At 38.6% G+C, this 27,500-nt stretch overlaps 1 protein-coding gene across 5 annotated transcripts in view; it reads left to right on the forward strand.

Moving 5' to 3' along the window:
• Positions 1-27,500, forward strand: part of myt1lb (myelin transcription factor 1-like, b) — a 165,311-nt gene that overhangs the window by 123,997 nt on the left and 13,814 nt on the right. For 2 of the 5 annotated variants that reach the window (XM_087291119.1, XM_087291120.1), the window contains exons 9-17: positions 3,227-3,317; positions 5,817-5,924; positions 7,459-7,676; positions 13,266-13,525; positions 21,514-21,632; positions 22,131-22,199; positions 24,420-24,482; positions 26,579-26,662; positions 27,282-27,500. The exon at positions 27,282-27,500 is cut by the window's right edge and continues 3 nt beyond it. In XM_087291119.1, the coding sequence (XP_087147245.1) occupies positions 3,227-3,317; positions 5,817-5,924; positions 7,459-7,676; positions 13,266-13,525; positions 21,514-21,632; positions 22,131-22,199; positions 24,420-24,482; positions 26,579-26,662; positions 27,282-27,500 (1,231 nt within the window). Of the gene's footprint in view, positions 1-3,226; positions 3,318-5,816; positions 5,925-7,458; positions 7,677-13,265; positions 13,526-21,513; positions 21,633-22,130; positions 22,738-22,781; positions 22,982-23,025; positions 24,483-26,578; positions 26,663-27,281 lie in introns of all 5 variants that reach the window. The other 3 variants (XM_087291121.1, XM_087291122.1, XR_015513861.1) reach the window with 2 other exon arrangements.

Here is a 27,500-nt window from a genome sequence, read left to right on the forward strand (position 1 = left end):
CACTCCAGCCTCCTAATGAACAGTAATCTAATCGCTCGTGGACAGAGGAGACAAAGGCACGCGGGGATGAATAAGAGAGCTGGGAATCGGAGAGAGCTAGGCAGCGTCTGGGCGGTGATTTCATTGATTGCTGACGTGCGTGTGCTGCAAATGAAAGACAAATGCAGAGCTAAAACAATCAAGAGCGGCAACACCTCGCAGCCAATGACTGGATGCATGAGCTATACGAGGCTCTCGGCTTCGGCTGCTGATGAGAATGTAATCAGGGTTCAAGATCTCACTCAAACTAGCTCCAGCCACCAACTATATGAACATAGTTGGAACCACTCAATGTGCAACAAACTATTTTCAATGGGAAGTAGCTAATGTTTGCTCAGAGTCGTTAAATGTCGCTAGATGAAGTCTTGTGTCAATTAGCATATTAATGACCTCATCACATCCAACAGGTTCTGTTTGTTTGATACATTTCTTGTCGGCTCAGTCCCTTTATTAATCTGGGGTCGCCACAGCGGAATGAACCACCAACTTATCCAGCGAGTTTTTACGCAGCAGATGCCCTTCCAGCCGCAACCCATCTCTGGGAAACATCCACACACACACTCATACACCACGGACAATTTAGCCTACCCAATTCACTTGTACCGCATGTCTTTGGACTGTGGGGGAAACCGGAGCACCCGGAAGAAACCCACATGAAGGCATTGAGAACATGCAAACTCCACACAGAAACGCCAACTGAGCCGAGGTTCGAACCTGCGACCCAGCGACCTTCTTGCTGTGAGGTGACAGCACTACCTACTGCGCCACTACCTCACCTTGTTTGATACAGTCTATGGTTATTTATACTTGCACCACTTTTTATGGCAACGCAGTGGTGCAGTAGGTAGTGCTGTCACCTCACAGCATGAAGGTTCGAGCCTCGGCTGGGTCAGTTGGCGTTTCTGTGTGAAGTTTGCAAGTTCTCCTTGTAGTAGAGTACAACAATGTAAAATAGAATTGAACAGAGTAATGTAGAGTAGAACAGGAGAGTAGCATAGTCTAGATTGAAGTATAAGAGAGTAGACTAGAGTAGAGTAGTGTGCAGTAGAGAAGAGTAGAGTAGAAAAGAGGGCAGTAGAGTGCAGTAGAGTAGAGTAGAGTAGAGTAGAGTAGAGTAGAGTAGAGTAGAGTAGAGAAGAGTAGAGTATAGAAGAGTAGAGTAGAGTATAGAAGAGTAGAGTAGAGTAGAGAAGAGTAAAGTAGAGAAGAGTAGAGTAGAGTATAGAAGAGTAGAGTAGAGAAGAGTAGAGTAGAGTATAGTAGAATATAGTAGAGTAGAGTAGAGAAGAGTAGAGTATAGTAGAATATAGTAGAGAAGAATAGAGTAGAGTAGAGTATAGTAGAGTAGAGAAGAGTAGAGTAGAGTAGAGTAGAGAAGAGTAGAGTAGAGTAGAGTAGAGTAGAATATAGTAGAGTAGAGAAGAGAAGAGTAGAGTAGAGTAGAGAAGAGAAGAGAAGAGTAGAGAAGAGTAGACAAGAGTAGAGTATAGTAGAGTAGAGAAGAGTAGAGTAGAGTAGAGAAGAGTAGAGTAGAGTAGAGTAGAGAAGAGTAGAGTAGAGAAGAGTAGAGTAGAGTAGAGTAGAGTAGAATATAGTAGAGTAGAGAAGAGAAGAGTAGAGAAGAGAAGAGTAGAGTAGAGTAGAGTGGAGTAGAGTAGAGAAGAGTAGAGAAGAGTAGAGTAGAGTAGAGTATAGTAGAATATAGTAGAGTAGAGAAGAGTAGAGTAGAGAAGAGTAGAATAGAGTAGAGTAGAGAAGAGTAGAGTAGAGACGAGTAGAATGCAGTAAACTAGAGTAGGGTGCAATAGAGTAGAGTGCAGTAGACTAGAATCGAGTAAAATGCAGTAGAGTGCAGTAGTGTAGAGTAGAATAGAGTGCAGTAGAATAGTGTCTGGTAGACTAGGGTAAAGTAGAGTACAATATAGTAGACTAGAATAGAGTCTAGTAGATAAGAGTAGAAAACAGTGTAGTAGACTAGAGTCCAATATACTAGAATAGAGAACATTGTAGTAGACTAAAGTAGACTACAGTGTAGCAGACTAAAATAGGGTAGAGTCTAGTAGGCTCGAATAGGGCAGAGTCCAGTAGACTAGAGTATAGTACAGTGTAGTAGACTAGAATAAGACCGAGTCCAGTAGACTAGAGTAGAGTACTTTCCAGTAGACTAGAGTAGAGTCCACTGTAGTAGACTAGAATAGAATTGAGTACCGTCCAGTAGAGTAGAGTACAGTGTAGTAGACTAGAATAGAGTACAGTCCGGTAGACTAGAGTAGAGTACAGTGTAGTAGACTAGAATAGGGCAGAGTCCAGTAGACTAGAGTACATTCCAGTATAGTAGCACAAAGTGTAGTAGACTAGAATAGAATACCGTCCAGTAAAGTAGAGTAGTGTGCAGTGTAGTATACTAGATTAGAGTCCAGACCAGTAAAGTAGAGTCTTGTATATTAGAGTACAGTGTAGTAGACTAGAACAGAGTCCAGTAGAGTAGTGTAAAGGGTAGTAGAATAGAATAGTATACCATCGAGTTAAGTGGAGTAGCGTAAAGTGTAGTAGACTAGAATAAAGTCCAGTCCAGTAAAGTAGAGTCCAGTATACTAGAGTATAGTACAGTATAGTAGACTAGAATAGAGTCCAGTATACTAGAGTAGTGTAGTAGACTAGAAAAGAGTACAGTCTAGTAAAGTAGAGTAGAGTGTAGTAGACTAGAATAGAGTCCAGTTCAGTATACTAGAGTACAGTGTAGTAGACTATAATAGAGTACAGTCCAGTAAAGTAGAGTGTATTAGACTAGAATACAATAGAGTCCAGTATACTAGCGTAGATTGTAGTAGACTAGAATAGAGAAGAGTCCAGTAAACTAGAGTAGCGTACAGTGTAGTAGTCTAGAATAGAGTAAAGTCTATTAGAGTAGGGTACAGTGACTAGAAGTAGAGTATTTTAAAGTCGAGTGGAGTCGAGTAGAGTAAAGTAGAATAGATTAGAGTAGAGTAGAGGCTGGTGTATTGTGTCTGTGTTCTGCATGCTCATGCCGCTGTTCTTCCATTAGCAGCTCCTGCATGCCTCTGCTTGGTGTCTGTGCTGTTGATGCTGCTGGTGATAATGAGGAGTGTTTCACACTAATGCAGATGACTAACTGTGGGCCTCTAACTCCTAATCTTCCACCCTGTTTCTCTCGCCTGCTGTCAAGTTCTTGCAATGTATGAAAATGTTCTTAAGTGCCCTACGCCTGGCTGCACGGGCCGGGGTCACGTCAACAGCAACAGGAACTCTCACAGGAGGTGAGTTCCTCTCGGTCTGGAGCAGAGAAACACTCGTACATTCACTGTCAGTGTCTCTGCTAAATCGTGCATTTAGCATCTGCTGGTATAAAATGTTCGATGTTGATATACTTTCTTTATTTGAGCCTTTACCCTAAATCCTGGCTCATCCAAAATCAAGATTACAAAGACCTATTGTAACAAATTACACTTTTTTTGTCTTAAATGTTTAATAGCTACAGAGTGTTTAATTAAAGTCATTACTGAATTGTCTGTCTCAACCCTCACACATTCATAAGAGTATTGCACATACTTACTTTTCAAGGCTTGCATGGCAATAAACACCAATTCACTATAACCTGGTTGGCACAGTAGAGTAGAACAAACTAGAGTAGTTTAGACTAGATTAGAGTACAATAAAGGATATTGGAGAAGTGTAGAGTTGAACATGGCACAAAAGAGTAGAATGGAAAAAAGTAGAAAAGTGTAGAGTACAGTATAGTAGAACATGGTAAAGTAAAATAAAACATAGCAGTGTAAACTATGGTAGAAAATGATAGAGTAGGATAAAGTTTAACACAGCAGTGTAGACTAAATTAGACTATAATTTAGTGGAGTAGAATAGAGTAGAATAAAATAAAATAAAAAAGTGTAGAGTACAGTAGAACACGGTAGAATAGAGTAGAATAGAACAGGATAGAGTAGAGAAGAGTGCAGTAGACCAGAGTAGAGTAAAGTAGACTAGAGTAGAGTACAGTAGACTAGATTACAGTATAATAGACCAGGGTAGAGTATAGTAGACCAGACCATAGTAGAGTAGAATACAGTAGACCAGAGTAGAGTAGACCGGAGTACATTACAGTAGGCCAGAGTAGTGTACAATAGACCAGAGCAGAGAACATTGGAGTACAATAGACCAGAGTATAGTAGAGTACAGTAGACCAGAGCAAAGTACAGTAGACCAGAGAAATGCATAGTAGAGTACGGTAGAGTAGAGTACAGTAGAACAGAGCAGAGTACAGTAAACCATAGTACTGTAGATTACAGTAGACCAGAGTAATGTATAGTAGAGTACAGTAAACCAGAGTAGAGTACCGTAGACCAGAGTGGATTACAGTAAACTACAATACAATAGACCTGGGTAGAGTATAGTGGACCAGAGTATAGTGCAGTAGACCAGATTATTGTACAGTAGACCAGAGTATTGTACAGTAGACCAGGGTACAGTAGAGTATTGTAGACCAGACTATAGAACAATAGACCAGAATATAGTACAACAGACCAGAGTAGAGTACAGTAGACCAGAGTATAGTTGAGTACAGTAGACCAGAGCAGAGTACAGTAGACCAGAGCAGAGTGCAGTAGACCAGGGTAGATTACAGTAGAATAGAGTACAGTACAATAGACCAGAGTATAGTAGACCAGAGTACAGTAGAGTTTGGTGGACCAGAGTATAGTACAGTAAACCAGAATATAGTACGATAGACTAGAGTATAGTAGAGTACAGTAAACCAAAATATAGCACAATAGAAAAGAGTATAGTAGAGTATAGTAGACCAGAGTGGAGTAAAGTAGACTAGAGTATAGTAGAGTACAATAGACCAGAGTAGAGTACAGTAAACCAAAATATAGCACAATAGAAAAGAGAACAGTTGAGTACAGTAGATCGTAGAACAGTAAAATACCGTAGAACAGAGTATAGTACAATAAACCAGAGTATTGTAGACTACAGTAGAACAGAACAAAGTACAGTAGACTAGAGTGGAGTACAGTAGGCCAGAGTATAGTAAAATAGACCAGAGTATAGTGGAGGACAGTTGACCAAAGTGGAGTACGGTAGACTACAGTACAGTAGACCAGAGTATAGTACAATATACCAGAGTATAGTAGAGTACAGTATAGCAGAGTAGAGTATAATAGAGTTAAGAGTAGATGCAAATATGTATTTGTGCAGCTTCTGTTGGAGCGTCTGCCATTAGCACCTCACTGACACCTCGCCAGGGGTCCAACCTGCTCCAGACGGCCATCAGACCCTTGAACCACACGTGCCAGCCACTACACACACACACACGCGCGCACACACACACACACACTCATAAGCAACTGTACATACAACAGTAAAAATACATTTAATATGGTTCAAGAGAAACCTGACAACCTGCATGCTGATCACCTCATTGACACACACCGTGAGTTTATGGACTTCAAGATTTGTATATGTTACAAGGAAACATTACAGTTCTACTTAAAATAAATATGCTTCATTCAATATATTACTTGTTTCTTTTTTGAATATTTGGAAATTTTTGAATCTTTTGTTTCCACTGTAGAAGAAGAGTGTGTTGATTTCTGCTTGCTTTTTATACTTTGTCCAGTAAGAATATGCAGTTGTGGCTTGCTCTGCAGATAGAATATCAGCGATGAGTCTAAAACACACACTCTGTGTCCATTACAGGAAGGAAAGCAGTCTTATTCCATACTGATGTGTGTTTGTGAATGTGTTTGTTTCTCCTCCTCCAGTCTGTCAGGCTGCCCGATAGCGGCGGCAGAGAAACTGGCCAAAGCCCATGAGAAGCACCAGTCATGTGATGGAGGCAAATCCAGCCAGGCTTCAGACCGTGTGCTCAGGTAACACAAACACACACCTGTATCTGCTGCTTCACACACTACACTGCTGCAGATCTAACCTCAGTGTGTCTGAAACACTCTTTATTAGACCATTCTTACAGAAGACCAGACTGCTGTGATTGGCCAGCTGAGATAGTGTGTTGTGATTGGCCAGCTGAGATAGTGTGTTGTGATTGGACAGTTAAGAGAGTGTGTTGTGATTGGCCAGCTGAGAGAGTGTTTAGTGATTGGCCAGCTGAGAGAGTGTTTGTGATTGGCCAGCTGCGATAGTATATTGTGATTGGCCGGCTGAGATAGTGTGTTGTGATTGTCCGGCTGAGATAGTTTGCTGTGATTGGACAGTTGAGAGAGTGTGTTGTGATTGGCCAGCTGAGAGAGTGTTTGTGATTGGCCAGCTGAGTGTTTAGTGATTGGCCAGCTGAGAGAGTGTTTGTGATTGGCCAGCTGAGTGTTTAGTGATTGGCCAGCTGAGAGAGTGTTTGTGATTGGCCAGCTGAGTGTTTAGTGATTGGACAGCTGAGAGAGTGTTTGTGATTGGCCAGCTGAGTGTTTAGTGATTGGACAGCTGAGAGAGTGTTTGTGATTGGCCAGCTGAGAGAGTGTTTGTGATTGGCCAGCTGAGTGTTTAGTGATTGGCCAGCTGAGAGAGTGTGCTGTAATGGCCAGCTGAGAGAGTGTGTTGTGATTGGCCAGCTGATATATTGTGTTGTTATTGGCCAACTGAGAGAGTGTTTTGTGATCGGCCAGAAGAGATAGTATGTTTTGATTGGCCGGCTGAGATATTGTGTTGTGATTGGCCAACTGAGGGAGTGTTTTGTGATTGGCCAGAAGAGATAGTATGTTTTGATTGGCCGGCTGAGATAGTATGTTGTGATTGGCCGGCTGAGATATTGTGTTGTGATTGGCCAACTGAGGGAGTGTGTTTTTTTTGGCCGGCTGAGAGAGTGTTTTGTGATTGGCCAGCTGAGATAGTGTCTTGTAATTGGCCAGCTTGGAGAGTGTGTTGTAATTGGCCAGCTGAGAAAGTGTGTTATGAATGACCAACTGAGACATTTAATGTAATTGGTCAGTTGAGAATGTGTGTTGTGATTGGCCGGCTGAGATAGCATGTTGTGATTGGCCAGCTATAAGGGTGTGTTGTGACTGGCCAGCTGGGAGAGTGTTTTGTGATTAGCCAACCCAGACAGCTGAATTTGTTGTGATTGGTCAGTTGACACAGTGTCATAAATTGAGTGAGTGATTCAATGATTCATTCATAAAGGCAGTGATTTTGTTCATTTAAAAATGAATCAGCAGTATTGTCATTTGAACGAATAAGATTTTAATGAATCTCGTGATACCTTCTGCTCGTTTATTAATCAAGGAGAAATACCCAAAACAAATACTAGTCAATATATCAATACCCAAAAACATCACACACAAAAACAAATGGAAAACATGACATTTAATCTAGTCTTTCCAAATATAAGGAGAATTTTGCAATTAATTAATTAAGTTAAAATGATTGGATTGATTGTGTTTGCGTTCATTTCAGACCCATGTGCTTCGTGAAGCAGCTGGAGATTCCACAGTACGGCTATAAAAACAACGTTCCCACTTCAACCCCACGATCCAACCTGGCCAAAGAGCTAGAGAAATACTCCAAAACTAGCTTCGACTACAATAACTACGACAGCTCCGGTGTCTACAGCAAACGGCACGGCGCTGCGCTCAAACTCCACAGCCGAGACAAGCTGGACATAAATGAAGATGGTGAGACATTTTTTTTAGTACTTCTGGAAATAAAATAAGCATTTAAGATGTCCTATTATGCAAAAATCACTTGTATTAGGAGTTTAAACACAGTTGTGTGTCAGCAGTGTGTGAATATAACCAGCCTGTTATGATAAACATTTATTAATTGCATTGTTTATAATCAGACGTCTGCAGAAACACTTTGATTGACATTCCTTTTTAGTACGTGTCATCAGAGGGGGAAAGCCCCGCCCACTTGTGTCCATATCTTCCTCATTAGCATAGGATGTTAGTCTTGTTTTTGAGTCTGCCGCTATGCTGACACACAGGCATTTGTAGCTCCGCCCTCTTCTAAAAAAAGCACAATCTCATTTGCATTTAAAGTGTCAGTCACTAAAACACCACAATTAGAATCAAAGCCTTAAAGGGGCAGTTTCAGAATTAGAAAACAATATTTGTGTTGTATTTTGAGCTGAAACACCAAATACTTATTTTATAGCTTGTAAAAAGGGGCATAATAGGTCCCCTTTAACTTACAATAAGAAATATAAATCAAGCATGTTCTCCCTGCATAAAACATGTGCTGGATAAGTTGGTGGTTTATTCCACTGTGGCGACCCTAGATTAATAAAGAAACTAAGCAGAAAAGTAAATGAATGAATGAATGAATGATTAAGACATTTTATTGCAATGCAAATCAATGGAAATCGTGTTTATTGAGCTTTCAGATGATATCAGTATAATTCTCAAAGTGGTTCAAGGTCACATGAGTGTTACAGGTTTGATGATAAACGCTCAAATCTAAAAAATATGTATTGCTAATCATAATTTAGGATATTTATTCACACAGTTGAGAAGCCGCATGTGTGCTTCAACAAATTAAAGGCTTGATTCACCTCAGAATGAAACTATACTCACTATTTACTAACCCTCAAGGGAATTTAAACACAACCCTGCTGAAAAAAAAACAGCTTAAACCAGCCTAGAATGGTTGGCTGGTTTTAGCAGGTCAACCAGGCTGGTTTTAGAGGGGTTTTGGCCATTTCCAGGCTGGTTTTAGCTGGTCAGGCTGGGAGATGACCAGCTAAAACCAGCTTGACCAGCCTAGCCAGGCTGGGAGCCCAGCCAAAATCAGCTATGTCCAGCTCAAACCAGGCTGGTCAAGCTTGTTTTAGCTGGAATTAGCTGGTCATTGTCCAGCCTGACCAGCTAAGACCAGGCTGGAAATGGCTAGAAACCCCTCTAAAACCAGGCTGGTCAACCAGCTAAAACCAGTCAACCAGCCTAGGCTGGTTTAAGCTGGATTTTTCCAGCTCCATAGTAGGAAAAACAAACACAATGGAAATCAATGGTTACAGTGTCAACAGAAAAAAGGAAACATAAACAGGAAAATGATTCATTAAATTTATTATTTTTTAAGGTAATTTGTTTACGGGCTGAATTTAAACAAACAAATTAGGTTGAACATTACTAATTTAATGTATTTGTTTAAATTAAGCCCATATAAATGGTTTGCAACCAATTACCTTAAAAAAAATGTGTAAATTCCATGAACCAGTTTCTTCAGTGAGCTGAAGATTGAGTAGATGGGTGAACTATCCCTTTAAATACATCGAAAACAGTATTTTATCGGGCAATAATATTTCTAAAGGAGCTGTTGCAAAACAATATAAACAATAAAAAACAAAAACCTGAAAAATAAGTATCAAATCTGAGCTTTATTTTGTATTTTCTATTGGATTCGGTTCAGGTTATTGACTGGGCCATTCTCCAGCTTGATTTTCTTTCTCTGAAAGCATGTGAGAGTCTCTTTGGCTGGGTTTTGGATCATTGTCTTGTTGAAATGTCCTCCTGCTAATGTAGATGTTGGACTGAAGCAGCTGATATTCATTTACACTGAGGAAGAGCAGAGGCTTGCTGAAGAACTATAGTGAGATTTCAGCTGCTGTCTGGGCCTTCCCTGCCTTTCTACATCTCCTTTTCTTCATGTGCTCAACACTTTTTTCCTCTGTCATTTCTGTCATCTAAAAAAAAATTGTAAATCCCATGAACCATTTTCTTCAGTGAGCTGACGACTGAGTAGATGGGTGAACTATCCCTTTAAATATGTCGAAAACAGTATTTTTCTGTGCTAGTCTATGTCACCGTGCACTTAAGATAAAGCACTGCAAATGTATTTAGAAGAGTTTCAATTTTGAGGCCGCCATACGATCATTTTGAAGAAACTCTTGAGTATAGACATTGCTGAGGTCTGAGAAAGCTGGAATTCTCAGCCTCGGAGATCCTCCTTGGGCGAATGTAAATGTATGGAAATGATCTGGAGGCAGATGCATAATGAATGAGGCGGTTTAGGCAAATCACAGTCTGGATTTAAGGCTGCTGCTAATTGCGATTCTGTGCATAAGTCTGAGAGATCCCGGCCTCGCTTTAATGACCAGACTGAAGGAGAAGAGAGATAGGGAGAGAGAAATGGCAGCAGGACGCCCGGTGGGAGATGCCACTTTGATGCCCAGCTGGTGGCTGTGGCTCATTGTGTCTTTTGTCAAACTGCAGAGAGTGTGTGTCTCCGTCTCTCACCTACATCCCAACACCCTCTGCACCACCCGCCACTTCAGTCTCCCCATATTCATCAAAATCATCACAAGAAACGAGACATGCATCCTGAACGGCTTCCATTACACACACTAACACATGGGATTGCAAGTGGGTTAGAGCAGAACGCGTCGTTGCATACACAATGTGAGAAATAAGTATTGAACACATCCCCATTTTTCTCATAAAGCATATTTCTAAAGGTGCTGTTTACTTGAAATTTTCACCGGATGTTGGTAACAACCAAAGAAATCCATATATGCAAAGGAAACAAATTTAATTAGTTTACAAATGAAGTTCTGTGCGATAAAACGAAATGACAGAGGGAAAAAGTGTTGAGCACATGAAGAAAAGGAGATGTAGAAAGGCAGGGAAGGCCCAGACAGCAGCTGAAATCTCACTATAGTTCTTCAGCAAGCCTCTGCCCTTCCTCAGTGTAAATGAATATCAGCTGCTTCAGTCCAACATCTACATTAGCAGGAGGATGAAGATGAACCCAGGGTGGACATTTCAGCAAGACAATAATCCAAAACGCAGCCAAGGAGACTCTCAGATGCTTTCAGAGAAAGAAAATCAAGCTGGAGAATGGCCCAGCCAATCGCCTGATCTGAATCCAATAGAAAACACAAAATAAAGCTCAGGTTTTTTATTTTATTGTTTGTATTGTTTTGGTTTTTACCAAAATCTGGTTCAATCTCATGTCAACAGCTTGCTCAGAAAAATTATTGTCAGGAAAAAAACATGAAGTGTTCAATACTTATTTCCCCCACTGTAAAAAAAAACAAAAGATGTAGCACTCCACCATGTCAACTAATGAAATAAGCTCGTCTGAGTACTTCGAATCACCTTGACCATCAGTGAATATGTTCACATCTATATTTATATGGTTTTCACGTCACTGTTTTTGACTGTTTGGCGCCATCTTGTGACTGAAAAATGTGCAGGTTAGCATATGCTCCATTCAGCCATTTAAAGTTCAGTTAATTACTATTAATTAAATTAAAGTACAGTGTTAATAAACTTTTACAGCTCAGAACATTGGTAAGTGTCTAATTTTTATGTTTTGTGGCAAGTGGCGTTTTAATAAGTGGGTTAAAGTGTATCCAGGTCGGCTGTTTTCACAGAACAAAACCCTACAGGCTTATCAGCAACCTGACGCAAAGCGGAGCACTAATTACACTTAATTTTAAGGTAACATTGTTAAAGTTTAACTATTCATTTAACTAATATTTAATTTCATGTACGTACCATATGGTTAGGATTAGAATTAGAGTTGTATTTTGGGTTAGTTACATGTAATTAGTTGTACTATAAACTATAGTAAGTATGTGGTGTTGCCATTTTAATTTTGTGTTATTAGCCAGACACTGTAATTATTAGAATAGGTACATAGTAATACATTCAGAGCAGGTGTATGCCCGATGTTTCAATTGTTTCAAATTGTAATGTTTTATAATGAACATTAAAAATGTGAATGTTTAATAATCGAAGAAAGTAAATCCAGAAGGCAAGGATTAAGGTATCAATCGCAGCACACTACAGTTAAAGGGGAGATGAAAATTAACATAGATGGAAAAATGCGCAACGAAACCAGGCACAGGTGAACATAATCAGTAAATAGGTGAATAACCAGAGAAGCAAACTTTTGTAGATCAAAAAATGCGCAACGAAACCAGGCACAGGTGAGCATAATCAGTAAATAGGTGAATAACCACAGAAGCAAAATTACATAGATGGAAACGTGAGCAACAAACAAGGCACAGGTGAGCCTAATCAGTAAATAAGTGAATAACCATAGAAGCAAACCTACATAGATGGAAAAATAACAACCCGGGCTTATTGTGGAAACGTAGCCCCGCGGACGTTTCTGGAGACCGCGAAATACATCCCGGGGGGTACGTATTCGAGCAGTTTTTGTTTTCGCGAATCCGCCAGAGGCCGCTGTGCGCGCTTTCTCGCATCTCGGACGCCTCTCGGGAGCGCGCGCCGTTCGCGCCCGCGCTGTTCTCGCGTGAAAAGCCACCGGAGGCCGCTGTGGAGCGACCGTCCGTCTGACTGACCGGCTGGCCGAACGACTGAACGATCGACCGGGCGGCTAATTAATTACAATCGTCCTCCTCCTCCTTCCCTAAACCCAAGCGACGATTTGCGAAAGCCGTCCAGAAAAAAAAAAAAAAAGCAAAAGCCCTCGTCTGATTTTGACCGCGTTTTCGGATCTTGCCTCGTCGCTAGCTCGTCCACTTAAATTTTTTTTTTTTTGGATTCTGTTTTTCATCTTACCTGATTTGAGGAACCGCTCTTCCCCGGAATCGATCACGGTCGTCGCCGTAGCTGGCTCCTCCTTCCTCCGGGCCTCCGTTCTGCCGATGTAACGCTTTGAGCTAAGCGGACAAACTGGTCGAAGAGGGAAAGCCCTCCACACGGAGGCGAGCCATCAGCCGAAGAGCGCGAAGAGGAGGAGCGGAGCGCCTGCGGAGCGCCTGCGGAGCGCCTGCGGAGCGCCTGCGGAGCGGCTGCCACGCAGCGTTTGCTTGATAAAAAAACAAAACGCGGCCATACGTATCTCCGGCCACGTAAATCGCAGGCTCCAGAAACGTCCGCGGGGCTACGTTTCCAGAATGAGCTTGGGTTGAAAAATAAGCAACAAAACAAGGCACAGGTGAGCATAATCAGTAACCAGTGAATAACCATAGAGGCAAACTTACATAGATGGAAACGTGAGCAACAAAACAAGGCACAGGTGAGCATAATCAGTAAATCAGTGAATAACCATATAGAAGCAAACTAGCAGCAGGAACAAAGGGACCAGGAACTAACCACCAGAAGGAATCAAAAGAAACACGACATTTACAACGTAAACAACAACAATAAACCAATGTCATCTACAGGTGGTTTGTCAAGCCCACTCACCCGTGTGGAGCACACTCAGAATTGCACAATGTTTTTCGATGTAAAAATGTATTGTTGTCATAATGGGCTGGTGATAAAAGGCGTCTCTGTGTGTCCTCCTGTCAGTGAAGCGCTACTGCAAGAGTTCGAGTTCGGCGAGCAGCACCACCAGCAGCTATGGGCCGAGCAGCAGCAGTCTTAGCTGTGCAGGAGGAGCGCGAGGAGCCGAGAGCAGCGCCAGCAGCACCTGCAGCAAGAGCAGCTTCGACTTCACCCACGACATGGAGGCGGCGCACATGGCAGCCACAGCCATCCTCAACCTCTCCACCCGCTGCCGGGAGATGCCCCAGAGCCTGAGCGGGAAACCCCTGGACATCTGCTCACAGGTACACACATATACTTCTATACTGTCTTAGGCCACTAGTTAGGGGAAAATGACATTATATATTACTTCTCATTCTCTTTATTAAAACACAAGCAGAATTTACAGGTCCTAGCTGGATTTTTTTCCTTGTTAATATTTTAAGACATAGAAAGAAAGAGTTAGAGAAAGATGGAAGAATGAATGAGTTTCTGTCTTGGTTTGATCTACGTTTCTGCCAGAGTTTTAGTCAAAATTGACCAAATTTGGCCAAAATTCTGGATTTAAACCCCTACCCTATTTTATAGGACAATTAAATTCATGATTAATTACTATAGTATTTTTCTAGTGCAGAGTTAGTTGATGTATTGGCCATAGTATGCTTTAAAAACACTATAGTATCTACTATTAATTACTATAGTATTTATTCAGTGCAGGGTTAGTTTATGTACTTGGCCATAGTATACTTCAAAAACACTATAATATTTACTATTATTACTATAGTATTTATTCAGTGCAGGGTTAGTTTATGTACTTGGCCATAGTATACTTCAAAAACACTATAATATTTACTATTATTACTATAGTATTTATTCAGTGCAGGGTTAGTTTATGTACTTGGCCATAGTATACTTCAAAAACACTATAATATTTACTATTATTACTATAGTATTTATTCAGTGCAGGGTTATTTGACGTACTTGGCCAAAGTATGCTTCATAAACACTGTAAAATTTACTATTATTTACAATAGTATTTTTCCAGTGCAGGGTTAGTCGACGTACTTGGCCTTAGTATGCTTCATAAACACTATAGTATTTACTATTTTTACTAAAGTATTTATTCAGTACAGAGTTAGTTGATGTACTTGGCCATGGTATGCTTCAAAAACACTATAATATTTACTATTATTACTATAGTATTTTATTTAGTGCAGGGTTAGTTGATGTACTTGGTCATAGTATGCTTCATAAACACTATAGTATTTACTAATAATTACTGTTGTATTTTTTAAGTGCTGGGTTATATGAAGTACTTGGCCATAGAATGCTTCGAAAAGACTATGGTATTTACAATGGATTACTATAGTATTTTTTTCAGTATTTATTGTTAATTACTATACTATTTTTTCCAGTGCAAAGTTAGTTGACGTACTTGGCCATAGTATACTTCAAAAACACTATAGTATCTACTATTAATTACTATAGTATTTTATTCAGTGCAGGGTTAGTTGATGTACTTGGCCATTTTAATGCTTCATAAATACTATAGTATTTACTATTATTACTATAGTATTTATTCAGTGCAGGTAATTTGACGTACTTGGCCATAGTATGCTTCATAAACACTATAATATTTACTATAATCACTATAGTATTTTTCCAGTGCAGGGTTAGTCGACATACTTGGCCATAGTATGCTTCAAAAACACTATAGTATTTACTATTATTACTATAGTATTTATTCAGTGCAGGGTAATTTGATGTACTTGGTCATAGTATGCTTCATAAACACTATAGTATCTACTATTAATTACTATAGTATTTTATTCAGTGCAGGGTTAGTCGACATACTTGGCCATAGTATGCTTCAAAAACACTATAGTATTTACTATTATTACTATAGTATTTTATTTAGTGCAGAGTTAGTTGATGTACTTGGCCATTTTAATGCTTCATAAATACTATAGTATTTACTATTATTACTATAGTATTTATTCAGTGCAGGGTAATTTGACGTACTTGGTCATAGTATGCTTCATAAACACTATACTATTTACTATTAATTACTGTTGTATTTTGTAAGTGCTGGGTTAGTTGACGTACTTGGCCATAGTGTGCTTCAAAAAGACTATGGTATTTACAATGGATTACTATAGTATTTTTTTCAGTATTTATTGTTAATTACTATACTATTTTTTCCAGTGCAAAGTTAGTTGACGTACTTGGCCATAGTATTCTTCAAAAACACTATAATATTTACTATTATTACTATAGTATTTATTCAGTGCAGGGTTAGTCGACGTACTTGGCCATAGTATGCTTCATAAACACTATAGTATTTACTATTTTTACTAAAGTATTTATTCAGTGCAGAGTTAGTTGATGTACTTGGCCATGGTATGCTTCAAAAACACTGTAGTATTTACTATTATTTCTATAGTATTTTATTTAGTGCAGGGTTAGTTGATGTACTTGGTCATAGTATGCTTCATAAACACTATAGTATTTACTAATAATTACTGTAGTATTTTTTAAGTGCTGGGTTATGTGACGTACTTGGCCATAGTATGCTTCGAAAAGACTATGGTATTTACAATGGATTACTATAGTATTTTTTTCAGTATTTATTGTTAATTACTATACTATTTTTTCCAGTGCAAAGTTAGTTGACGTACTTGACCATAGTATACTTCAAAAACACTATAGTATCTACTATTAATTACTATAGTATTTTATTCAGTGCAGGGTTAGTTGCTGTACTTGGCCATAGTATGCTTCATAAACACTATAATATTTACTATAATCACTATAGTATTTTTCCAGTGCAGGGTTAGTCGACATACTTGGCCATAGTATGCTTCAAAAACACTATAGTATTTACTATTATTACTATAGTATTTTATTTAGTGCAGAGTTAGTTGATGTACTTGGCCATTTTAATGCTTCATAAATACTATAGTATTTACTATTATTACTATAGTATTTATTCAGTGCAGGGTAATTTGACGTACTTGGTCATAGTATGCTTCATAAACACTATAGTATTTACTATTAATTACTGTTGTATTTTGTAAGTGCTGGGTTAGTTGACGTACTTGGCCATAGTGTGCTTCAAAAAGACTATGGTATTTACAATGGATTACTATAGTATTTTTTTCAGTATTTATTGTTAATTACTATACTATTTTTTCCAGTGCAAAGTTAGTTGACGTACTTGGCCATAGTATACTTCAAAAACACTATAGTATCAACTATTAATTACTATAGTATTTTATTCAGTGCAGGGTTAGTTGCTGTACTTGGCCATAGTATGCTTCATAAACACTATAATATTTACTATAATCACTATAGTATTTTTCCAGTGCAGGGTTAGTCGACATACTTGGCCATAGTATGCTTCATAAACACTATAGTATTTACTATTATTACTATAGTATTTATTCAGTGCAGGGTTAGTCGACGTACTTGGCCATAGTATGCTTCATAAACACTATAGTATTTACTATTTTTACTAAAGTATTTATTCAGTGCAGAGTTAGTTGATGTACTTGGCCATGGTATGCTTCAAAAACACTGTAGTATTTACTATTATTTCTATAGTATTTTATTTAGTGCAGGGTTAGTTGATGTACTTGGTCATAGTATGCTTCATAAACACTATAGTATTTACTAATAATTACTGTAGTATTTTTTTAAGTGCTGGGTTATGTGACGTACTTGGCCATAGTATGCTTCGAAAAGACTATGGTATTTACAATGGATTACTATAGTATTTTTTTCAGTATTTATTGTTAATTACTATACTATTTTTTCCAGTGCAAAGTTAGTTGACGTACTTGGCCATAGTATACTTCAAAAACACTATAGTATCTACTATTAATTACTATAGTATTTTATTCAGTGCAGGGTTAGTTGCTGTACTTGGCCATAGTATGCTTCATAAACACTATAATATTTACTATAATCACTATAGTATTTTTCCAGTGCAGGGTTAGTCGACATACTTGGCCATAGTATGCTTCAAAAACACTATAGTATTTACTATTATTACTATAGTATTTTATTTAGTGCAGAGTTAGTTGATGTACTTGGCCATTTTAATGCTTCATAAATACTATAGTATTTACTATTATTACTATAGTATTTATTCAGTGCAGGGTAATTTGACGTACTTGGTCATAGTATGCTTCATAAACACTATAGTATCTACTATTAATTACTATAGTATTTTATTCAGTGCAGGGTTAGTTGCTGTACTTGGCCATAGTATGCTTCATAAACACTATAATATTTACTATAATCACTATAGTATTTTTCCAGTGCAGGGTTAGTCGACATACTTGGCCATAGTATGCTTCAAAAACACTATAGTATTTACTATTATTACTATAGTATTTTATTAAGTGCAGAGTTAGTTGATGTACTTGGCCATTTTAATGCTTCATAAATACTATAGTATTTACTATTATTACTATAGTATTTATTCAGTGCAGGGTAATTTGACGTACTTGGTCATAGTATGCTTCATAAACACTATAGTATTTACTATTAATTACTGTTGTATTTTTTAAGTGCTGGGTTAGTTGACGTACTTGGCCATAGTGTGCTTCAAAAACACTGTAGTATTTACTATTATTACAATAGTATTTTTCCATTGCAAGGTTACTTGACATACTTGGCCATAGTATGCTTCATAAACACTATAGTATTTACTATTAATTACTGTTGTATTTTTTAAGTGCTGGGTTAGTTGACGTACTTGGCCATAGTGTGCTTCAAAAACACTGTAGTATTTACTATTATTACAATAGTATTTTTCCATTGCAAGGTTACTTGACATACTTGGCCATAGTATGCTTCATAATCGCTATAGTATTTACTATTAATTACTGTTGTACTTTTTTCATCTGGCTGGATGATGGGTTGGAGAATGTCGTAAATCTATTTGGTGTGGGATGTAGTGGCGACACACACACACACACAGAGACTGATCCTGCACTGATGCTGAGTGTGAAATAAGGAGAGCAGAAGCTGATGAGATGTTCTGTGTGAAAGATTGAGGAGCCTGCAGCCTCCTTCATCCGCTGTCACAGCTTCATCTCCATCTGCATCTCTCTCTCGTCTCGCAGTGCAGACCGACTGCTTGTTAAGCTTGACTCCTCGCCTGCTGTTGCTTCAGGACTTTGATTTCACAACGGGTTTCAGCTCAGAATAGCAGCAGAGCAACACTGAACTCACAATCCAGCATTACAGAGAACTGCACAACAACTGACATCTGCATTCAGTTCAGTTTTACGTTTTTTCAGTTTAGTGGCTAATTCGTACAAACTCGTATGAATCAGTAAAGCGAAAACGAACAATTTTAAAAGGAGGCGTGGCACCAGCCTGATCTCACAAGAAAACGTAAGTATTTTACGTTTTGGCAGTTTAGTGGCTAATTTGTACGAATTCGTACGAGTTCAGTCGTAAGAAATTGTAAGATTTTAAAAAGGAGGCGTGGCACCTAACCCCACCCCTAAACCCAACCGTCATTGGGGATGAGCAAATCGTACTAAAATGTACGAATTAGATCGTACGAATTCGTACGAATTAGCCACTAAATGAAAAAGTTACGAATTGCCGTGAGATTGTGTTGGTGGCACCCAACACCACCCCTACACGCAACCGTCATTGGGGGATGAGCAACCTGTACTAAATTGTACGAATGGGTTTGTACGAATTCATACAAATTAGCCACTAAATCAAAAAGTAACGAATTGCCGTGAGAATTTCAGTTTATTTCCCTTTAAGAGCAATGACTAGGAATAATAAACGGCAGAAAACGGTCAAACTAATTGCTCTACAAACAAGTGTGTTCATGACTATACAGACAGTAGAATAATATAGTAAGAAAACATCAACATAAAGCTGCAGAACCAGCTGTTTATAACGTCTAAAAATGATTGGAAGTTAATGAAAAATAAATAAGGTCAAAAATGTTCTTGATGTTTGTGTGTAGAATACCTGTTCAGTGCAAGGTTATTATAATCAACGAAAACGAACGAAAAGCGAAAAATAAAATGTAAAATAATTGTCTGTAACTGTCGGTAACACATTTGTTCCCCACAGCATGATAAATATCAGGACCACACACACACACACACACACACACACACACACACACACTCTTGTTCTCTAGAGCATGATAAATATCAGGACCACACACACACACACAAATTTGTTCCCCACAGCACGATGATATCAGGACCGCACACACTAATACACACCACAGCATGATAAATATCAGGACTACACACACACACACATTCACAGATGCAAACACATACACATGCAGACACACACACACACACACACACACACACACACTCAATCAAACTCACATACAGACACACACACACACTCAATCAAGCTCACACACAGACACACACTCTCACACACAGACACATGCTGACATGCACACACACATTTGTGTTAGCCACAGCATGATGAATATCAGCATCGCACACACATATTTGTTCCGCGCAGCATGATGAACATCAGGACCCCACACACACACAGAGAGAGAGAGAGAGAGAGATTCTGTCACATTGCTACACTGCCATCTAGTGTATGTGCAGTGTTATTTCTGGCTCTGCAATTCTTCACAGCAGTAGTGTGTGTGTGTGTGTGTGTGTGTGTGTGTGTGTGTGTGTGTGTGTGTGTGTGTGTGTGTGTGTCCTGCTGTTTGCTGAAATGGAAAATGTGCAAGACTCATTCTCACATGCGCTGTGTGTGTTAATTGTGGAGGACTGATTGATGTGCCAGCCGATGCTTACCATTTGCATACAGATTGAGCGTTTGGGAACAATGGTGTGTGTTTTGAAGTGAAAATGAAGGCGAACTGATTGGCAGATGATTGGACAGGGGACTGCCACGAAAAACACCTGAACGAGTCCGTCTAAACATCTACATCAGTGCTATACTAGCGCATTTATTTGAGCAAAAATACACTAAAACAGGAAGTTGTATTTTGTATTTTCGACTGTAACGTTTGAAATGTTCATCAGTTATGTGGTTGTCCCGCACCTACACACACATGCCAATCCTCATCAGTTATGTGGTTAACCCTTCCCTATACACACAAGCCAATCATCTTCAGTTATGTGGTTGTCCCACCCCTACACACCAATCAATCATCATCAGTTATGTGGTTGTCCCACCCCTACACACACAAGCCAGTCATGTTCAGTTATGTGATTGTCCCACCCCTACATACACAAGCCAAACATCTTCAGTTATGTGGTTGTCGGACCCCTACACACACACATGCCAATCATCATCATTTATGTGGTTGTTCTGCCCCTATACACACAAACAAACAAAATTATCATCAGTTATGTGGTTGTCCCGGCCCTACACACACACGCCAAACATCATTAGTTATGTAGTTGTCCCACCCCTACACACACACACACACACACACACACCAATCATCTTCAGTTATGTGGTTGTCCCACCCCTACACACACGCCAAACATCATTAGTTATGTAGTTGTCCCACCCCTATACACACACACACACCAATCATCTTCAGTTATGTGGTTGTCCCACCCCTACACACATGCCAAACATCATTAGTTATGTAGTTGTCCCACCCCTACACACACGCGCCAAATCATCATCAGTTATGTGGTTGTCCCTAACAGAAAATATTAGTTGCAGAGGACAAAGGTTTTTATGCCTCATATAACACAACTGAAGTCTTCATTTATTTGAGAAAAAATATGTTATTTACTAATTATACTTAAATTCTAATGTCAATCAATGCAAATACTTTTTTGCTTTTTTATCAGCAACGTGTGTTATTTTTTTAGCTTTTTACTAGCAGAGCATGCTATTTTTAAAAAATGTACAAAGTGTGTGTTATTGCTTTTTGCTTTTATTACCAAAATGATTGTTTTTCTAAGCAAAGTGTCATATTTTATTGCTTTTTTATTAGCATAGTGCTTTTTTGTTTCTATTAGCAAAGTGTGTGTTATTTTTTTATCAGAAAATTGTTTCTTTTTTTGTTTCATTTAGTTTTTTTTTTTGCTTTTCCTTTTTATCAACAAACCGTATGCTCATTGCTTTGCTTTTTTTATTTATTTATTTTTTTGCTTTTATTAGTAAAGTTTTCATAAAACTTGCCTGAAAACACAACCAATGACCGCACATAGAAATTCAGAAAATTTTAATAAGAAACTAAAATAAAAGGGGAAACAATGAGTACTAACAGTTTTTTCTGTGTTTTTTTCTGGCTTTGTCTTTGCAGTCTGATGATCTAGATCCCTTCCAGGACATTTTAGAGGACAGCGTATACACTGATGTCGGCATTCCCAGTCCCAAACCAAAATTCCCACCTTGCAAAGAAAGCAAAAAGGACCTGATAACGTAAGTGGCATGAGAGAATGACACGATTATCCATCACACCTTTTATTTTTCTTCTTCTTCTTCTTTTTCTCCTTTAGTTGTTGCTTGAAATGATGCAGCTGTGGCCGAAAGTTAATGTGAATTATTCATATTACTTATTAAATTACTCATTAAATAGATTTTTTTTAACGTCTACACCAACCTTTACCCCTTACAGTAATGTAAAATGGTAATTATACAGGGTATTATTCATATTAAATATTAAATTACCTATTAATTCTGCTGTTTTAGTGACTGTCGCTTTAAATTAAATAAGATTGTGCTTCTGCCTCTTAAAAAAGAAGCTAATATTTAGAGCAGACAGTGGATTCAAATGTTTTTAGAGCAGACATCCCTTCTCTTTCACCACTGCTTCATTGCATTTGAAGGAATGAGTGGATTAAATATGTGTGTTTGTTTTTTGGTAGTATTAGTATGTCTGATTTATGTCACTAACATCAGCTTGTAAAATCTTTTTAGCCTTTCAGGTTGTCCTTTAGCAGATAAAAGCATTCGGAGCATGATGGCCAGCAACTCACAAGAACTCAAGTAAGGATCAAACTGAAAAGCACCGACACAGATCCTGTATCCTCCAGCATCAGTGTCGTTTATGCCTGATGGTGGTTCTGTACATTTTCACTTGAAAATATTATTTTCCATAAGACTCCAAATATGTGAAAGATATCCCACTCCTACACACACACACCTCAATCATCATCAGTTATATGGTTGTCCTGCTCTTAAACACACACACATGCCAATCATCATCAGTTATGTGATTGTCCCACCCCTACACTCACACACACACCCACACGCCAGTCATCATCACTTATGTGGTTGTCCCGCCCCTATACTCATACAAACGCCAATCTTCATTAGTTATATGCTTGTCCCACCCCTACAAACACACAACAAACCATACACATACATACAAACACACCCATACATAAACACACACACACACACAAACACACAGACTAATCATGATCAGTTATGTGGTTGTCCCACTCCTACACACATGTCAGTCATCATCAGTTATGTGGTTGTCCTGCCCCTACATGCACACGCGCCAATCATCATCAGTTAGGTGGTTGTCCCACCCCCCTACAAACACACACCAATCATCATCAGTTTTGTGGTTGTCCCACCCCTACACCCACACACACACCAATCATAATCAGTTATGTGGTCGTCCCACCCCCCTACAAACACACACCAATCATCATCAGTTTTGTGGTTGTCCCACCCCTACACCCACACACACACCAATCATAATCAGTTATGTGGTCGTCCCACCCCCCTACAAACACACACCAATCATCATCAGTTTTGTGGTTGTCCCACCCCTACACCCACACACACCAATCATCATCAGTTATGTGGTTGTCCCACCCCTACACACACGCACAACAATCATGATCAGTTATGTGGTTGTCCCACTCTTACACACACGCCAATCATCATTAGTTATGTGGTTGTCCCACTCCTACACTTAGACTCATTAGTTTGAATAAGCAGCAAAAACATCATATTTCAGCTTTAATTTACAACAAATTTAAAACATACTTTTGAAATAAAAACAAATTTAAAAATGTAAAGCTATAATAACCTTGATAACAAAGTGTATGTATTTTGATACTCAATATATGCTAGCTATGCACTTTCCCCCTATGTTACATCTGTGAACTATTGAATCATTCATTACCTTTTGGGTGTTTCGCTCAGCGCTGCATCATGACACTATTGAACACCTCAGATGAGCCGCTTGTTTGTGTGTTTGCTAGAGGAGATAAAGCCTGTCTGTAAAGTGACAGGGTTGAATTATGGGAGATGTGTGCTGCCATTCCTCTGCTTTATCACGGCAGATGAGTCACACACAATGTGTGTTATATTTATGGGTGAAAAGATGTGCCTTCGCTCTCTGAAATAAAGCCACAGAAGCTGTCACTGGGGCATTATGTTTTCAGAGGGTACATGTTTGTGCCTAATGACAACCCAAAACTGAACCTTAGAGGTATACTTTTTACCATTAAGGTATACCATGAGGTACACTTTTGTACTTTTTGCTCTATTGATATCCACTGGAGAAGGATTGTTTCATATTATATATGAAAACTGGTCCCTGTGGGGAGAGTAGCTAGCTAAACAAGTGAATTAGACAACCCAGGCTTATTATTTACACATACTCCTGTCTACATTTCTGGAGAGCACAAAATATGTCCCATGAGGTATGTTTTTTTTTTTTGTTTTGTTTTTTGCAGTTTTAGTTTTTTTGAAAATCCACCATAGGTCGCTTTGTACGTTTACTTGCGAGTGCCATTTGCACCTGCGCCAGAGGTCGATGTCGACTGACTGACTGACCAATACCCCTACACACCCCTTTCCCTTAACCCAACCAACAGTGTTGTTTTTCATGAATGTATGATAATTATTTTTGGCTAACTATTATTAACCACCCTCTACATCTCTATTTCCTAATGCTGAGTTCACACATAAGCAAAATTGAGCATTTATATATGCTTAATTGCATATAAAGTCAACGCAAGTGTTTAAAATACATGTTGTCATGACTTATCGATCATGTAACGTTTTGGCAGTGTTGAAACGGTTTCATTGACTAGAACGTGTGCTGGCCCCGCATGTTGTACATCACTTTACAGTGCAAGAATACATAAAAAATGTGCCCAGTTTTTCCTCAGATGCAAATAATGTTGTGTTAGAACTGTGTTCATGCATGCTGGGCAGTAACAGGGTGTATTTCTGTCCCAGGTGCTCGACCCCGGGCTGCGACGGCTCGGGTCACATCACTGGAAACTACGCTTCACACAGAAGGTGATCAGCACACACACACACACACACACACACACACACACACACACACACACACACACACATACACACACTGCTAAAAAACAGCATTTATAGTGATTCTGCATTGTACTTGCATATATAATATAAATAAAATTGAGCCTTAGTTAATTGACTTTAAAAGAGTGCACTTCTATTACTATAGCTGCGTCCCAAATTGTATACTTATGCAATTTTACAGTTTTTTACTGGAAACACGCCCAGTAAAATGCCACATATTTACAGTTGACTATTAGAATATGCACTGAATTGTGAATTATTTTAAAACTTTTACAGTAACTTTCTGCATATTCTAAATTTACAGTATTCTACTGTAATCAAGCACCACTACTGTAGTTGAAGACAAAAATGAGACAGTTAATGTGCAATATTTATCAGTCTTGTATAGCAACATGTATTTAAAATAGATCAATGAATAAAACTTTTTTTAAACCATTAAAAATGTTTATTTATATATAAATATAAAATATATGTATAAATTATATAACTATTTAAATATCTATGTAACAAAATTGTTTTGTATAATTTTTATTCTACGCATGTGTGCATATCACATATTCATAATAAATATATTTAACACACACACACACATATATTATGTCAAAACAAACTTTTATTTTGGATGCGATAAATCAGAATTTTTGCCCAGCACTACTAAATATACACTTAAGTCCTACTCACGGGGTCAGAACAGGTCAGATTATGGCATGTAATATACATTTATATTATTAACCCTTTGATGCACAAGCTATAAAATAGATATAGAAAAAATAAGCTTAGACGGGTCACTTTAAACCCATATAGTGCATCAAATGGTTAAAAAATTTTAAGGGCTCTATTTTGACAATCCAGGCGCAAAGTCCAAAGCGCAGAGTGCAAACGCATTAAGGGCAAATCTACTTTTGCTATTTTAACAACGGAAAAATCTGCTTTGTGTCGTGGCGCATGGTCTAACAGGGTTGAGCTTATTCTCATAATGAGTTATGGGTGTGTTTTGAGAATAAACCAATCAGAGTTTCATCTCCCATTCCCTTTAAGAGTCAGTTGTGTCGCGCCATTATGCATTTGCTATTTACATGACGACTTTGTTAGTGGAAAAACTGAACACTTCACTAGAGAGAACACAGTTAAACAGAGCATCTGCAGCGCGAGAATAGGAGGATGAGCCTCCTCACTCTTTACTTTCACTCTCATGGATAGGGAAACTTGTTGTACACACAGACATCTATTGGCCTATAAATATTTAATTTAGTTTGTTAAGCGCAAAGATATGTGTCAAAACTATTTCTAAATTCAGTTCTAATTTCCAGCAAACGAATAAATGGACAATAATAACGAAGTGTGGTCAAAAACCTGAGTTATATCCTAAAACACATGCTGCGCCCCATATGGTCTAAAACCTGACATCTAAGCTTGTTTTTAATAAAACAAATATAAATATGGATATAATAAATAATACTGCTAATAATAATAACATTATACAAAAGCAAATTGTCATGAATAAACTGAAAAAGCCTCCCGAGATGAAGAAGGCATGGAGGTGGTAGTGTTTATATTGATGTAGGCTAGAAAATAAGTTTTTTTGTAATATTTTAATCCCTTAATTCCTTTTCATCTGTCAAGATATTTGCGTATTGCTCTACATCTTGTGTGTATTAAGCAGTGTGTAAGCGAGGCACACAACTAACGCGCTCTGCGCTGGACAATAGATCGGCTTTGTTCTATTCTAAAGAACAGACTGTTATAGTTTCTCAAAATAGCCACACGCCAGCAATGCGCCTCAACACACCTCCTTTTTTAGACCAGAACACTTATGGGCGCATATGAGCGCAAATGCATTTGCTATTTAAACAGCGTGCTGCAAAACGTCAAAACGACTCCTGCGCCAAGCTGGAACTAGCAAACAACAATTGCGTCGCGCCTTGTGTCGCATTGCGCCGGGTGTTTGATAGGCCCCCAAAAGTGTTGGAAATCCTTAGTCTGTACTTATTTAAGGAATATTCTTTTAAATTAAGCCCAAAATAGATGTTTTGAGGTAATGATGGTTTGTTTCTGCTCAGTTTGTCTGGATGTCCACGTGCTCGGAAAACTGGAATTAAGATCACACACAGTAAAGAGGACAAGGAAGACCAGGAGCCCATCAGGTACCATAAAACTGCATCCACTTCTGCTGTAAAACCACTGCAAAATGACAATTATTCTACTCCTGCATGTGAACATTTGAATATTGCAAATATGATCACAATTTTAAAGTGTGTTCTACCCTATTGTGTTTTCATGTTATTTATACAAATCTATGCCTATACAAGTACTTAACTTCTTAATAGTAATACGTTACTTGGAGGAGGTATTTGCATTGACACTTTAAATTAGACAATTAATGACAGCTTATGAAACAAGTATTTGTTGAAATAAGTATTTACGACACATTTATAATGACAATCATGTTTATGACCGATTTATGACAAGCTATGTTGGTTAAAGGGCACATTTGATCCTTTTTACGAGATATAAAATAAGTCTATGATATCTCTAGAGTGTGTTTGTAAGGTTTCAGCTCAAAATAGCCCACAGATAATGTTTATAACTCTCTGAAACTGACCCTTTCAAGCTCTGATCCTAATTGTGGTGTTTTGGTGACTGTCAATTTAAATGCAAATGAGATTGTGCTCTTTTCAGAGGAGGGCGGAGCTACAAATGGATAATAGGTGCCCTTTAAGTGTAGTTATCAGTGAATGAGCTGTTTTGTTTTTATGTTTTCAGGTGTCCGGTTCCCGGTTGTGACGGTCAGGGTCACATCACAGGTAAATACGCATCTCACCGCAGCGCGTCCGGCTGCCCTCTAGCAGCCAAACGGCAGAAGGACGGCTTCATCAGCGGCGCTCAGTTCAGCTGGAAGAGCGGGAAGAGTGACGGGATGTCCTGTCCCACACCAGGATGCGATGGATCGGGACATGTCAGCGGCAGCTTCCTCACACACAG

The sequence above is a fragment of the Danio rerio genome, chromosome 17 (assembly GCF_052040795.2).
Source record: "Danio rerio strain M-AB ecotype USA chromosome 17, GRCz13ab, whole genome shotgun sequence".
Classification (NCBI taxonomy): Eukaryota; Metazoa; Chordata; class Actinopteri; order Cypriniformes; family Danionidae; genus Danio; species Danio rerio.